The 16,268-nt window shown below is 31.7% G+C and overlaps 1 protein-coding gene and 1 long non-coding RNA gene across 2 annotated transcripts; one reads left to right on the top strand and one right to left on the bottom strand.

Annotated features, from left to right (window-relative positions):
- Positions 3,142-4,920, top strand: LOC109354988 (CBL-interacting serine/threonine-protein kinase 6-like). Its single transcript, XM_019597860.1, has one exon. It carries the CDS (start codon positions 3,376-3,378, stop codon positions 4,702-4,704), a length of 1,329 nt encoding a protein of 442 aa, XP_019453405.1. The 5' UTR covers positions 3,142-3,375; the 3' UTR covers positions 4,705-4,920.
- Positions 11,555-15,932, bottom strand: LOC109354983. The gene is made up of 2 exons (XR_002108616.1): positions 14,659-15,932; positions 11,555-14,490 (listed from the first exon to the last, which is right to left on the bottom strand). It is a non-coding gene; the product is annotated as an uncharacterized LOC109354983 (long non-coding RNA).

Raw genomic sequence — 16,268 nt, 5'->3', positions numbered from 1 at the left:
TTACAACTAATGTGATTTTCTAATAGAGAAAATATGTAGTATGAATTATGTATATTATTATTGTATTATTCATTATTCATATTTAATCTTGATTCTTCAAAAAAATAATTTAAATGAATGATGAATTATAAATGATGTAATGATTATGTATAAATTTTTACGGTGATAATGCATAAATATTACATTCTTTTTAATATGAGGAAAAATTATATACCAAAAGTGTAAAAGTTTTATACATTGTCATTGTATCATCTATCATTCATTTATAATTTATTGAATCTTCAAAAATATATAATACAAATGAATGATAAATATATTCTAATTATGTATGAATATTTATAATGACAATCTTCTAATATATATATATATATATATATATATATAGTAAGCAATAGTAATAGGTACCAAGATTTATCAGTACTCACTGTAATATTCGCAACAGTTCAATTTTGGTCAATGTTTGTGGATCTTCGGATAATTGAGAATATATGTTTCAAAATTTATTGTTGGTTGACTCCATGTGATGAGGTACTTGGACCTACGAGTACTCAGACTCAATTTCTAATTCTATATATATATATATATATATATATAATAACATATGTAAAGATAGTTAACTTAATAAATATTCATTGAAAAACTAAAAATATCACATTCTAAAATATAAAATAAATTATTTTCCTGAATAAATTGACTCTCTCAAATATCCTTAACATGTGGCCTAGACACACATTAACTAATAATAGATTACACCAATAGTTGCAATGATAGTAGTAATATATAGTTCCTATTTTTTTTTTATGATTTTTTTTTAGATTTTTACATTAGAGTTAATTATTTATCCATGTGACCGACTATAGCTAACTAAGCATCATCACCATTATTTTAATCAAATGTTGACGTATATCCAATTAGTGTGTATAAACTAGTATAAGGGAATAATATTTTTTTATTGGGTCCACTAGTTATCATTTTAATTATGGTAGGTTCCTTTCAAAATAAATTTGGTAGCAAGCTACATATGAACAAAACCAAAATAACACAGCTCAAGACTGTGACTGCATGAAGCAATCCATGTGAGGATACCCTAAACAGATTACACATATCTTGTCCACAGTTTGTGTCACTCCATGTATCATGGACTTATGATTGGTCAGAAAAAATACATTTAAGTTAAAATTTAACTATTAAATATTTTTCTAATCAATCATAAGCTCATGACATATGGATTGATACAAATTATGAGACAACAGATGTGCTCTCACCCTAAACCACATGTTATACTAAAACATGAGAAAACAAACTACAAAAAAATTAACCCTAATTTGTACAAAACTTGACTATGAAGACAAAAATTAACCAAAACTTAACCCTAATTTCACATGGTAGCATCTCAGTGCCAATTATCTAAGGAATAATTGAAACAAATTAAGCTCATAGTTTTCTAGTATAAACCATTAGCTTGTTAGTTTTTTTTAGTATTTTATTAGCTGTGTGGGTTCAGTACATAACATAAATAATATTCCATATTAATAACGATGTGGTTTCAAAAGACTTCAACCATTCCACAAGGCATTGTAAATTGGCAATAAAACTTGACTAATATTGGAATGAAAGTGATGGTTAGATAAAAAATTTCAAAACAGCTGATTTGAATAATTGATAAATGATGATCTCAACCTATTAGTTTCATGCTCTAACTTGAAACCAGACTAATATGTGAGATTTAAGTAATTTAAGTATGAGAGATAGAGTTTGGTTATTCATGTATATGTATAAAATAAGTAATATTATAAAAGCTTCGAAGCCACGCATACGTCAAACACCCTCATATATTGGTATTGGACACGTATCCGACACAGATACACTTAAAATCGTAAATGATATATATCCCTAGAGTATCCAAAAATAAAGTAAAGATGAAGATATGTATCTCATATGATTCCAAAAAAAACATGATAAAATAAGATACATTTTATCAATTTTAAGAGTTATTCTACTGTATTTTCTAGTTTTGGTATTTGGAATTTTAGAGGAGAAGGATTTACGATTTCCATTATATTTTATACTTTTATATTTATAATTTTATTATATTTATGTATTTTTACTATTTTATACATGTATTCATAAACGTATCATATTCTATATTTTAGAAAAATATATATCAATATATTTCATACGAATTGTATCTGACACTCGTATCCGTGTTTGGATAGTATGCAAGTTTCTGCCAAAAACTTGTAAATTTGTAATCATATTTCCCCATGATTGAACCAGGATATTATAACGTAAATAAAGTTGAAACTTGGAGCAAATTGAGAAGCATGCACCCACTGTATGTCCCACACAGTTTTCATTTCATCTTCAAATGATGGCACCAATAATACAAGTTAAATAATCCAGTTCAGTGGACCACTCTTTTGTTTTGTTTTTTTCCTCCAAAATTACAGGTAACTTATAGTAACTAAGGATGCTCTCTAGAATCGTCCTTTCAAAAACAAAAGTATTATGATATCATATTTTACCATTTTAAATAAATAAGATAACACCTTTATTCTTGAAATCAAAAACAAAAGAATTACTTCTTTCTCCATTCTATAAAATAATAGTAATTTTGAAGGCAAAAACAATATACTATAACATTTTTATCATTTTCTTTACAATAAAATGACATTTTTATGTTTAAAAGTAAAAATAATATCTCCTATACTCAGAAGAATCTGCTATTTATACTTTGATGAAATACCACAGTAGATACTAGTATTGCGTCCATGGTATGGTTGCTGGAATGGAAATCACATGTTATAGTTGTTGTTTTTATATTATTTGTTGAAATTTGATTGGCCAATAATTTTATTTTTGGACCCATGCTTATTACAATGCTGGTCCACACACGTGTCCATCATTGATTACATATCTTAGCAACATGAGATTTATGGATAAGGATTTGTTGTCCAAAATCCTGTCTCAAACTGTCCCCATACCAATCACATTATGTCACGTCAGTTAAAAAAAATTAAATATTCATAATTTTATCAGTTTTGTTTCATTGTGATTGGTGAGGGACGTGAACAAAGACATGATTGGGACAGCAGATCCCCATCCTATATATATCTAAACAGCTATATAAATGTGAACATAGCATAAAGCATCCCTTGCCAAACACAGAAACACTGCATTGTTTGTGTTCCCATCACTTTCTCTTTATAATTTTCCATTCTTTTGTCTATGTGGGGAATGTATCAAATGAGCAATATCGCCGGCAGAAATTGCCACCGTAAACACGTAGAAGACGGGTAGTAGTGTAGTACTATTATTACTCAATCTCGCTCCTAGTTCATTTTCTTCCATTATTTTCTCTTAATTCAACTCATAATGGGTGACAAGGGTAGAATCAACAGTGAGGGTCAAATTCAGTCAACATTGGTCCATGGAAAATACGAGCTAGGTCGACTTCTAGGTCATGGAACCTTCGCGAAGGTGTACCATGCAAGGAACATTGGAACTGGAAAAAACGTTGCCATGAAGGTTATAGGGAAAGAGAAAGTTATCAAAGTTGGAATGATGGAACAGATGAAGAGAGAGATCTCAGTTATGAAGATGGTGAAGCACCCAAACATTGTTCAACTACATGAAGTCATGGCTAGCAAATCCAAGATCTACATCGCTATGGAACTCGTTCGAGGCGAGGAGCTTTTCAACAAGGTCGTTAAAGGACGGTTAGGAGAAGATGTGGCTAGGTTATATTTTCAGCAGTTGATCTCAGCCATCGATTTCTGCCACAGCCGCGGCGTTTACCACCGCGACCTGAAGCCGGAGAATCTCCTCCTCGACGAAGATGGGAACCTTAAAGTCTCTGATTTTGGTCTCAGTGCCTTCTCGGAGGAGCATTTGAGGCAAGATGGGTTGTTGCACACCACATGCGGAACTCCGGCGTACGTTTCGCCGGAGGTGATTGCGAAGAAAGGGTACGACGGTGCAAAAGCAGATCTATGGTCTTGTGGAGTCATATTATATGTTCTTCTCGCTGGGTTCTTACCCTTTCAAGATGAAAATTTGATGGTTATGTATAAGAAGATTTACAAGGGTGATTTCAAGTCTCCACCATGGTTCTCTTCAGAAGCAAGAAGACTCATCACTAAGCTTCTCGACCCAAACCCTAATACCCGTATTACCATATCCAAGATAATGGACTCATCTTGGTTCAAAAAACCAATACCTCAGAGTTTGATGAGGAAGAAGAAGGAAGAGAATGAGTTGTTTGATTTTGAGGAGAAGGACAACAAGTGTGAGATATCTAAGACTATGAATGCTTTTCATATAATCTCTTTATCTGAAGGGTTTGATTTGTCACCGTTGTTTGAGGAGAAGAAGAGGGTGGAGAGGGAGGAGATGAGGTTCGCAACGGCGGGGACACCGAGCAGCGTGATATCAAGGTTGGAGAAGGTGGCGAAGGCGGTGAAGTTCGACGTGAAGAGTAGTGACACAAAGGTGAGGCTACAAGGGCAAGAACGTGGAAGGAAGGGAAAGTTGGCAATTGCGGCGGATATATACGCCGTAACGCCGTCGTTTATGGTGGTGGAGGTTAAGAAAGATAATGGTGATACTTTGGAGTATAATCAGTTCTGTAGTAACAAGCTTCGTCCTGCACTCAGAGATATTTTATGGACTTCTCCTCCTGAGAATTCATCAATACCATCTTGAATTATTAACTTATGTTATTTTAGGATATTTGATTTGCTTATGTTGTTTTAGTTCTGTGGAGTCTCTGTTTCTTTTGTTACCCCATAATGGGAATTTGTAGAGGTGAAGAATCCAAATCAACAATTAGAACAACGTTGTTGATGATTCTGATGTTGTCAAATGTGATGTTTCTATGTGAATATGTGTTATGTAATTGGATTTGTGGACTTTATTGCCTCTCTTTGTTGCCTGTTTCCTTCACCATTAATGCTTTATGATGAAATTTACTGTCTCAAATCATGTCTTAAAGCAGATTACAAATCAATGATAATGAAGGAAAAATAAACAAGGTTATGAATGTTTACTTTTTTTAACTTATGTGACAAATTATGATTAGTTTGAGAAATGATTTCACACATATTTATGGATAACATATCCTTGTCGAAAGGATTACCTATACAACATGGATCAGAATTCATGTGGCTTATATGTTTCGGACCCTATCTCTATCACATGGTTATTTGCTTCACTGTCTGTTTCATTTGTGTGGTGGTGTGTTAAGGAATAGTGTCTCATGTTAATGATCATAAAATGAAAAGAAGTAGGGTATGATGTACCCAAAACAGTTTGAATTGTAATATGATAAATTTTGTCGTTTTGTTTGTGTCTTATTAGGTTGTTGATGAATAACACAATTACAATAATGTAAAATTTATTATAAGCCTTTAGTGTAGAGGAAAAGGAAGACAATGAACAATGGGTGAGTTTTGGGTCTCATTATATTTTAGTATTATATATAAAAGTAATGATATATTCTACTTCTAAATCATTTTAAAAATCCTTCTACCTATAAAAAAGTGACATATGTCACTTATAAACCAATCATTAATAAAAAAGTAGCATTGTGTGATATATTTTACTTTCTCGTAAGATAGGAGAACTAGTATGTGGATTCGGCAAAACAATATTTCATTTTACATAATCATTAGTGTAAAATGCATATATTTGGTTAATAATTTACACATATATAAAAAAGATTAGAGAATGAATAATATACACAAATATATACATGTTTAATAAATCATATGTACAAGAGTGTCCAAAATAATTAACTAAAAAGAAAAAAAACACACGATACAAAAATGAAATTATATTAAAAAATAGGATGTTGCAACAAAATACACTGTATACTTTGGGTCGAAGAAATGTGATGACTTTTTAGATAATTGAATGTATATGTACACACAAGAGTCAAATGTGACAATTAGTCAAATTAACCTTCCCTTACTAGATTTTAAATATTGATTAAATCTATTTTTTTAGTTGAGTTATAATTTTTTTTGCAGGATAAATAGTTTTTTTCTTAGCACTCTTTCTCTTTGTCCCTTTTGTGACATTGACATTTCACCATGGAGCTATATGATTGTTTCAATTCAGCAGCAAGGAATAAAACTTTAATTCTAACTTTCTGTATTTCAATAATGTTTTTGAATATCCTATAGGAATGATAATTATTTTAGAGATATAAAAATAGGCTAAAATTAAAAAATAGTAGTGAATATTGGTTAAACCATATTATATTGTACTCATCAAAATTAATTTGTGTATAAATTTCTTTATATTTTCAAAATGACATAATTCGAACTTAAACATAATAATTATTTGTAACATATTCAGCTATTAAATTATTTCATGAAGTGAGTTATTATATTGGAATAATAATATCCATATTTTTAAATTTGATATTATATATATAATTTAACTGCTCAACCACTAATTAAATTAATGTATCACTATATTAATAGTCTAATTGATATGATATTAATAATATAGTTTCAACCAAACATATTCAGCTAAGTGCATGTGTCTTGTGAGATTGATTCCTTTAATTTCTTATCTCATATTTTCCTTTATTCTAACCTCTCCTTTAATAATTTTTCTATGATGAAGGTTTCTCAAACCATCAACATCAAGGAGGTTTCTCAGCTCTCATCATGTGGTTAACTTAGTGCAAGATTCCAAAGACCACCAACTTCAAGGAAGTTTAACTACTCTAGATGATAATGGTTATTAATTTCAGATTTCACAATCAAAATATTTCATATACCTTGTACAATATTTCATACATATATTTAATTTAACACACATATACACATATATATTTCATACCTAATAATGTACTATAAGGAGCATGGTTCCATAGTTTAATACAAATCATATGGAAAGTTGTATAGCATAAAATGAGGAGATGGAAAGAGTGAAATTGCACAAATGTTGTCTAGTTTTAATATAGCACCGAATTACACGACTTGAAGGTGCACATGTGATGGCATAGAATTTAATAGTGTTTCTGAAACATGATATGAAAATTTGCTAGATTTCCAGATTTACCAAAATATCATGAATTCAATTTTTATGAACGATATTTTATTAGGAGAGACCAAACATCCTAAAAGTAATTATTTCCTTAACTACAGGGTAATGAGATATTCATAGTAGTAAAAAAATAATATTCTTCCAATGAAATAACATACAGTTCCATTAAGTTCAAAGAGAATCAATTGCTAATCAATAATTTTCTCTTTAACATCATTGCGGGGAAGGTTTAGATCTAGCTGAAGATTCTCTTTCAGAATGATTAAAAAAGTTGTGGCCCATGTAAAATTCGAAAGGGTTTCTAAGCCTTAACATGTAGCAAGTTATAATGATTAATTTTTTTGATGGCACTGAATCGAAAGAGATGAATGATCAAATAATTTTTTGTTATGCCATTTCTTATTGTTTACCTAGCTTGATTAGGGCATCTTACCTAATTGTCAGAATAATATAATCTTGATAATTTTTTAAGAGAAGATAAGATTCAACATGGAAGTAAAGATGCTAGAATGATATGAAAAAACATGCTCCTTAATTAATAACGTGAATTGAGATGATTTGATGGATATTTGGCAATGATGAGGTCTAGTTATCAAAAAGTAATAATATGTTCTTTAATTTAAAAATAACTTATTTAAAAATAACTTGAAATATTGCTAGATAAATTTGACAGTGAGTTAATCTCTTTCGCCGGTAATGTTCCACCATCTTAGTTATGATTTCTTAGAATTCATGAACTTATATGATCTTAATATTTTATATTTTATTTTTATAAATATTTTTTAATGCTAAACATTTGGTAATTGTATAAGATTCGATTTTCTAATGGTATAACACTTACTATTATTATTATTAGTTAGTAAATATTAAATTTTATTATAAATTTACCATTAGATTATTGAAAATAAAGATTGTGAGATAATGACACATTAGGATCACGAGAGGAGTATGTACGAAAATAGCTTTGAATAAATTTAATTAGCCACGGATGGATTGTGGAAAAATAAGCAACTTAGCCACGGTTATATTGTGGCAAAATCAGCAACTTAGCCACGGTTGGACCAGAGCTGAATTAAACAGACTGTGGCTAAATAAATGTTACCACATTTCACAGAAGTGTAGCGAAATAACATAATGACCGTAGCTAATTTTTAACAACGTCATTCCTTGCAACAACACTATTAAATGTGGCAACTCAATCTAGGTACGATTTTTTCATAGCCAAAATCGTGGCTAACAAGAAGTTTTCGTGTAGTGATTACAGATTATCCCAACTGGTGAAAGAGGGTAAGATCGTAAGAGTAGTCAAATATTCAAACATTTTATTATATGATTAATGATATCATCAACTTTATAGGTAATGAACTAACTATTTCCGGCTCGTAATTGCTCTCCAATAAATATTGTTCTTATAACTTTTAACCTAGAGATCAACATCTTATAATGGTAGAGCAACACTGCATTATTTAAAGGATTCAATATCTAATATTTTATCACAATAATCACTCTGTGTCATTGCTATTCTACTAACTAATTTTCCTGAAATCCAGCCCTATACAAAACCCACGGGCTAGGGTTGATAATGGGACACGCTGGGAGGGGGAAATGCTTCCTCAAACCCATACCCATATCCCATATGGATAACTAGTATCCATGAATATTAGGATCAATTTCAATTTATATATTGTCATAATAAATATTACAATAACCTTTTGTCTATTACCAAATACTAATTTAATCACAAAGTAATTAAAGATCTCTCTCACACATGTCTATAATAAGAATTACTATAACTTTGTTAATAATACATTCGTTTCTAATTCTAGTGTTTGGAACACATAAAATCATTAAAAACAACCATGAATGACTAGGGCACATGCCACATGCTAAGACTAGTATTAGGCCCTTGCATCACACATGTAGCAATATTCAAAATATTAGCATACTCCCTATATACTTGTAATAATATAAGCTTTGTATTTTTCGAAACATATATGTATATGTTATGGTCATTACTTCTGTAGATACTTCACAAACTTAACTTGTTATATGAAAGCATGAACCATGAATTTCATCTCAATTCAACCTCTTAATTATATTGAGTTGATGACTTCAAATATATTGTGACTCAACACATGAGTGCCTATAAAGATTTTTATATATTCAATATATCATTCAATATTCATTAGTATTATTTTTTTGGAAGGGTTAATGATAATAAAAAATAGAAGATAAATGATGCAATGATAATGTATAAAACTCATACATTTTTTCCGCATATCTCATATTAGCTTAATAGCTGTCCTATGAGCCATAATAGCATATCATGCAATGACTTTAAGGATGTAGACAGAACCACATACTATCTTTAACACATTTGTGCAACCAGATCCTATTTTTCAGATCTACAAGACTTCGGAACTTTGCAAATGATTCATATCACATATTGTCAAACTTTCCGTGAATACATCCACCACTTGGGATTATGATCCACATACCCTCTTCCCTTAAGAATATGCACATAAAATTTAAATATAAAATTTCAGCAATAAATAGCAACAATAGTAATATTATTAAGCTGATCAAAACTGTTAAGGTTCCATCTCAAAACCAATTGGTAATGAGAGGAGTAGCCTAACAGATATTTAAATCATTCCCAAGACAATGAGGTAGGCGATATGAGACTTACTTTCCAACATGTCCCTCACATAAGCCTGCCGGACTAGGCGAATGGTTACTTTTTGACCCATAACTAAATAATATCTTTTGGCTCATGACCAACTGCAAAGAAGTTGGGCTCTAGCTCTGATACATATTAAGGTTCCATCTCAAAACCAATTGGCAATGAGAGGAGTAACCCAATAGATATTTAAACCATTCCCGAGACAATGAGATAGACGATGTGAGACTTACTTTCAAACAACCACCAAATTATATAGAACAGCTAACTTGACTTCAAAATACATTTTAACATGATAAAAATAAGAAAATTGAATATCAAAATAGGGTAAGCAACATTAGTATAGTGAAACTTGAAACCACATTGAAATGAAATCCAACGTTTTCCATCATAAAATTACTTTGAAGAGAACAGAAAATTGTTAGACCTAATAAAACTGTTCCTACTGTTTTAACTTCTAACTAGAAAAGGGCATGCTTATAAATATCACAGACAGGCACATAGAATCATAGAATTACAACTAAAATATAATAAAAACACCATATTGCTATGACTGATCCATGGAATAATTGATGACTTTGTTGGACAGTTGTTTATGAGAATCCTATTCTATCATACTTAGAGATCATTCTCATTCATGAGTCTTCACCTAATATTTGAAGTTCAAAGTTCATTCAAATATAGAACATCAGAGCCAGCCATGTGGTGAGGAGATAAAACCTTACTACCCTGTACCCACATTCTCAAACCAAGATGCATGAGGTACAACTTTCCCACTCCAAAAACTGAATTTCAGTGCAAGTTGAGGTTTCTTTGCACCCCAAAAAAGGACCTACTTCAATTTTGGGTCATGGATAATGCTACTTAGCCAGAAATCCAGAATTAATTTGCCAAAATTATGGGGGGTGCCTATTATTTCTTGTATGAATAAGTAGTCCACAACTTTGCTTATCCAACATCACCATTGAATCTAGTTATATTCTAACTAATATTTTGATCATACAACTACAACTGTTCGGTAATTATACATCGGTCATTGTGATCATGGAATTGAAGAGATCTCTGCAGTGCATAATCCAAGTTATCAGAATGGCTTAAATAGCATTTAAGAAATCATGAACAATACCAGATGAATATCAACACTACTTTTCATAGAAATAATCACCATAATCTTTCATCATGTAACACAATTTTGCATACAGCATGGTTTCCTCATAGTAGCTAACTGCAAACATGCTACCAAAATGTTTGGTGACTGCCAATGGAGAAACCTCGATTTGGAGGTCGCGACGATGGTTAAATCACTTTCAACCATGACCCAAATGCAGTCACCTAGTTGAAGACCATGATCCCTCAATATTGTTATTTATTATGTGTTTTTTCTGAGGTTAACTTATATCTTCAGTATCTTATGTAACTTATTTACTTGTAAAACAAAGTGAATAACTTGGCTAATATTTTAGTCTAGACAGTCCAGTAAGCTCTCAATTCAAAACATCACAAGTTTTTAAAAGTGGGGATTTTTTCTTTCAAAACATCCTATTTGTCTTAACATACTACATTTCAAATTTAGATTCCCAGAGACAATTATTCATTCCATTTATAATATGCCAAAATAAACATATGAAAGGCTTCAACTCTCTTGAAACAAACAAAAAGGAAACGAAAGACGGAACATAAATCATGGATCAACTAAGCCCTATCGGGAGCTTGCTTAAGAATAAGAAAGAGAAATCTTATGTAAATCCTATGGAATAAGGTTTGGTCCTATTCATGGGGATTTTGTAAATATTCCATCGAGAAAGATAAAATTCGAAACAATTGGAATTTTATTGGAGATTGGATGCAATTACTAATTCATGACCTAGCATTAAAAATAGAATATCACAAAAATGGTACTTACTAGAGAAAGGAGCTTCACCATCTTGAATCCAGAAACCACAAAAAAAACCTCAAAATGTATACAAGCTTTTGAAATAAAATGGTAAAACAAAGATTCGGACATCCCCAGAGTGCATACTTTGGTGGAGCTGCGGGAGAGAGGATTCAAACCATGGCAAACCAAGCTTCCCCCCTTCCCTTTAGGATCTGAGTTGAGTTTTGGAAGAGAATGAAGGGAAAAAGAAAACTTCAGAACCATCTCATAAGTTTACAAGTTAGGTTTTGGAGGGGTGGGAAAAGAAAATGAAGATTTGGAAGCATTGAAATACACATTCCGAGATGACTCTGAAGTCTTAATTTTTCATTCCTTCTCCTTCAAAACCCAACTCACAAAACCCTTAAGAAAAAGGAATAAAAACTTAAACAAACTCAGGATGTTACAAAACAAAGCAAAGTGTTTGAATACATACCAATCTTAGCTAGTTTAATAAAGCCACTGTTTTATGCCATTATATTAGCATCTGCTTTCATGTGACTGTTCTTTAATTAACATCACCAATTCTCCATAACTTATCACCACCATAATTTGCTTACTGATATCACCATCCCCATATCTCACGGGTACTTAACACTACCATTACCCTAACAAGGTCTTGCTTCCCCAATTAATTCCACTCTTAACTACACTAGCATACATATATACCAGTTAATTCCCTCATAACTTAGCAGGTTGCAGACATGAATAGACTAAAAAGTTCACAAACATATAGAATTTGAAGACCGATAATTGGAAAACAGTTCATCCAGTAAATCATAAACAAATTAAAAATGAATCATATCCTGCCAATTAAGCTAGCTTCATATCTTATATAGTTAGAGATCTTTCAAGTGGGCGCTTGATGAATAATCAATAAACCATCATATCACTTCAAACTATAATTTTTTGTGCCATGTGACTATTCAAAGTTACTCTAATTACTGAGTGTTTTAGGCACAAAAAAAGACTGATATAATACAACTTCAGCTTGCGCGATTTAAAGACATCATCCTAGTCATTTCCCCTCTTAGCTATATGTTTTTCAGTCTATCAGTTACACTTACATCATTAAACTGAAGCAAAGATTCATTGTGTACAATAAACAATTTCCATACTTTCTAACATTTTAAAGGTGTTTTTTTTACATCTGATGTGCAAAGGAGTATATATATATTTAGGAGATAAATAATGAAGCATGAATAAGGGAGTTTCACTTGCTTGAGATTATGTGATAATCATTGGTTAAACTAAAACAGTAAAACTCATCCCTATGAGTGGTTACAGTTCTTCAAGTTCTTCTGTGCGCATTTTCCTGGTAACACGCGTCAATTTATGTGATAAGATTTTTTCAAGAGATTTTCATTTCACACCACTGCTAGGAACAATGGAATCCTGGCATCAAATCCTACAAAGAAATACTATTCCAACTAAAAAAAATAAAGGAAAGAAATCTCAGAGAATCAGCTGAATCGAAAAAGATGACTAACCTGTATAAAGAAAGGTTGCAGCTTGAATTCCTTCAACCATGGTGGCAAAGAGATCCATGTCTACTTAGTAAGGAAAGAAGAAAATATTGCCATATTTAGGTGGTAGATGTACTTTTCAAAAGGGTTACCTTTACCTGAAAGGCTGAAAAGGTAAAAACATTGCATTCAAGGAGACAAAAGATATGGCATTCCCTAAGCATTCGTTTTACTCGAGTTATGTTTCAATATTCAACAAAAACTCCATGAGAAATGAAATAAACCTATATATTGTATTATTTCAATAATATATGATGAAATGAAATAAATTTGAATTAATAATAAGCTTTCATTTTATTCAGTTCTACCACACATTATTAAGGTCCCAAATCATTCAAAACACAAACGGGGCGTTGATTCAAGTGGTAAATACTTGATTTCTCTTAAGCAAGTTCTCGGGTTCGAATCTTGTGGATAGAAAAAATCTCCGCTAGGAAAGCTAGCCTCACATACCTGTGGATGTTCTCGGTTCGGACATGATTGCCTTCGGTGTGAGGATACAGGTGGGAAACTTCCCAAAAAAAATCATTCTAAACATATATTCAGCAGCCAAATAACTTTGACAAAAAAAGTCATTTAAGGAGTCATCTGATTCTGCCCTTAAAAATAACAAACAAATCATTAATTAGTGTAAAGTAGAAATACTTCAAACATTGGTTTTTATGGTACACATAAATTCTGGCATGGAATCCAAGCCCCTCTAGCATCATTATTCATATCTGATTCTGACCCTTTAAATTCAAAGAACATGAGAAGGTTCTGACTCTGTTAACCTAGCCGTACAAGGAATGGAGTTGAATTTTATGAATATAAATTGAAAATTAAATATTTATCGCTTTAAATATATCAGTTTTCAAAAACTTTTTTATCAATAACCACTCTCTAAAAGGTCAACAAAACCAAAAGAAAATAATAATAATTTAAACCCATAAATTTTTACTTATCCTCCTTTGTTTCTTTATCAATAATAACCACTCTCTAAAAGGTCAACAAAACCCAAAGAAAATGATAATATAATTTAAACCCATAAATTTTTACTTCTCTGGTGCTTGCTTATTAGAACAGTAAATAAGGAAAAGGGTCTAAGCCCAAATCTGGGTGCAGCACCAGGGCTGAACATGGCTCTCTAGCTTCGAATGGTGGACAAGATCAAGGAGCAGAAAGAAGAGAAAGGGAAGTACAGAAAACAAGGGTTTGATTATGAACGCAACATCAATGAAGGAAAGTACCTTGAGGATTTCGATTTGGGTTTTGTGTTCTCCTCCATGAAGGAAAGTACCATCAAAAGTCACGCTTTGAGAGTTGAAAATCTACAATTGTGAAAATATATACTAATAATATTATTTAATGTGAATAGTTAGAAATTATTTTATTGTATTAAATAGAGTGAAACAGAAATAGATGTCAGATAAGGTTCAGATTGTAGCTCCAAGAAGATAATGATAGAAAATAGATATAGTAAGGTTGTGCAGCTTTACCTCCATCACTAGACCTGGAACTTGAAACAACAACTTAAATAAATGTTATTTGTCAAGCACAGTTCTTTGTTACATACAAAAATATCATGTGTGTATGTGTGAAACACTGTTGGACGTGTCATTTCAAGGGCTATAGTTATGAATTATGACAAGTCAAACTATGAGAATGAGATGCTGTGTAGCATAAAGGAAGAAAAGAAAGGTCAGAAATCAGAATTAAGTTTGTAGAAAAACGAATTGAGGGTGGTAAGAAGTGCCTGCAGAAGAGTGAAGACAGAAGAGAAGGTATGAAGATGAGAAGAAAAAAGGGATATGAAACAACACACAGAAGAGAAGAAAAAAATGAGAACCTGACAGAAAGAGAAGTAAGCACGCACCCGCAATTGCATGCCCTCATACAATGACCACAAGCGTGTGCTCACTCTCTTCTGTCAGCATCTCTCTCTAGTGTGTGTTCCTCTCTTCTCTTCAATATTCTGAATGTTTATAACTGATCTCATGACTTTGGCCTTTGTCATCAAACCTAAAAGCATGATAAACATATCATCATATTCTTCAGGGCTTCAACTAGAAACTAAAGGGTAAAGACAAAAGGGTAATGTTCTCTCTTATTATCTGAGTTCTGGTGTGTGAGTTTAGGGTAATGTTCTCTCTTATTTTCTGAGTTCTGGTGAGTGAGTCAGATGAGATCTGAAACAAGATATCCACCCATTTTTGGCAAAGTGTTATTATGCTTGTGCACTCCTATATAGATTAATGTATGCTGTCTCTGCGGTGTACCACTCTATCTCCAACCACTCATTTTAATCTAATCTCAGATATACCTTTACCCTCGAGGGAAGATACCCATTTGGAGATTTAATCGATATTAATCGATCAAAAGACCAACAATCTTGCCTTGTAACTCGTCTATCCTTAAAGGTTAGTTTGAGAGTTGTATTTTGGAGAGAAATAAAATGCTTGCAAGTCATGAAATATGTTTATGAGATGATTCTTAAGTCTCTTTCTCTTCTTTCCGCTGAAAAAATCAACTCACAAATAAACCCTAAGATAAAAATGAATTAGGGTTATTTGTCTTTCTCCGTCCCCAGATTACTGAAACACATCTCTTAAAGTCTCAACCTTTATAATTAAATATATAAAAAAAAGTGAAAAAAACATACTGGGTTTGAATATTTGATGCTTACAGCTACGAACACTGCTTACGTTTGTTGGAAGGAAAGGACCGAGTGTCATAATAGATGATGATGAAGTCCTCTTGTTTGCTGCTAGAGGTTCCGGTTTTGGAACAGAAACCCTTTCTATGGTTCCAGAGACACACTCCAATTATCATAAGGTGGTCAAGTGGTAAGAATCGAGAACTTGAGAAGTTACATAATAAATAAATTAAGAATTTAAATCTATCCAATACAAAATATTAATATACTAACACTTACTTATTAAAAAAGACATACTTCAATTATAGATCAGAGAGTTCCTTTTTTATCAAAATTAAATTTGTAATTATAAATGATAGTATGATGTCTTTATACTGGGATATGATAATCTTATCATTTAAATTGGTTATACATATAGAAGATTTCTTCACATTCATGTTTACCTCAAGTATC

This window comes from Lupinus angustifolius, chromosome LG01 (genome assembly GCF_001865875.1).
Source record: "Lupinus angustifolius cultivar Tanjil chromosome LG01, LupAngTanjil_v1.0, whole genome shotgun sequence".
Taxonomy (NCBI): domain Eukaryota; kingdom Viridiplantae; phylum Streptophyta; class Magnoliopsida; order Fabales; family Fabaceae; genus Lupinus; species Lupinus angustifolius.
Note: the sequence above shows the minus strand (reverse complement) of the source record. Positions and strands in the feature narration are given on the sequence as shown.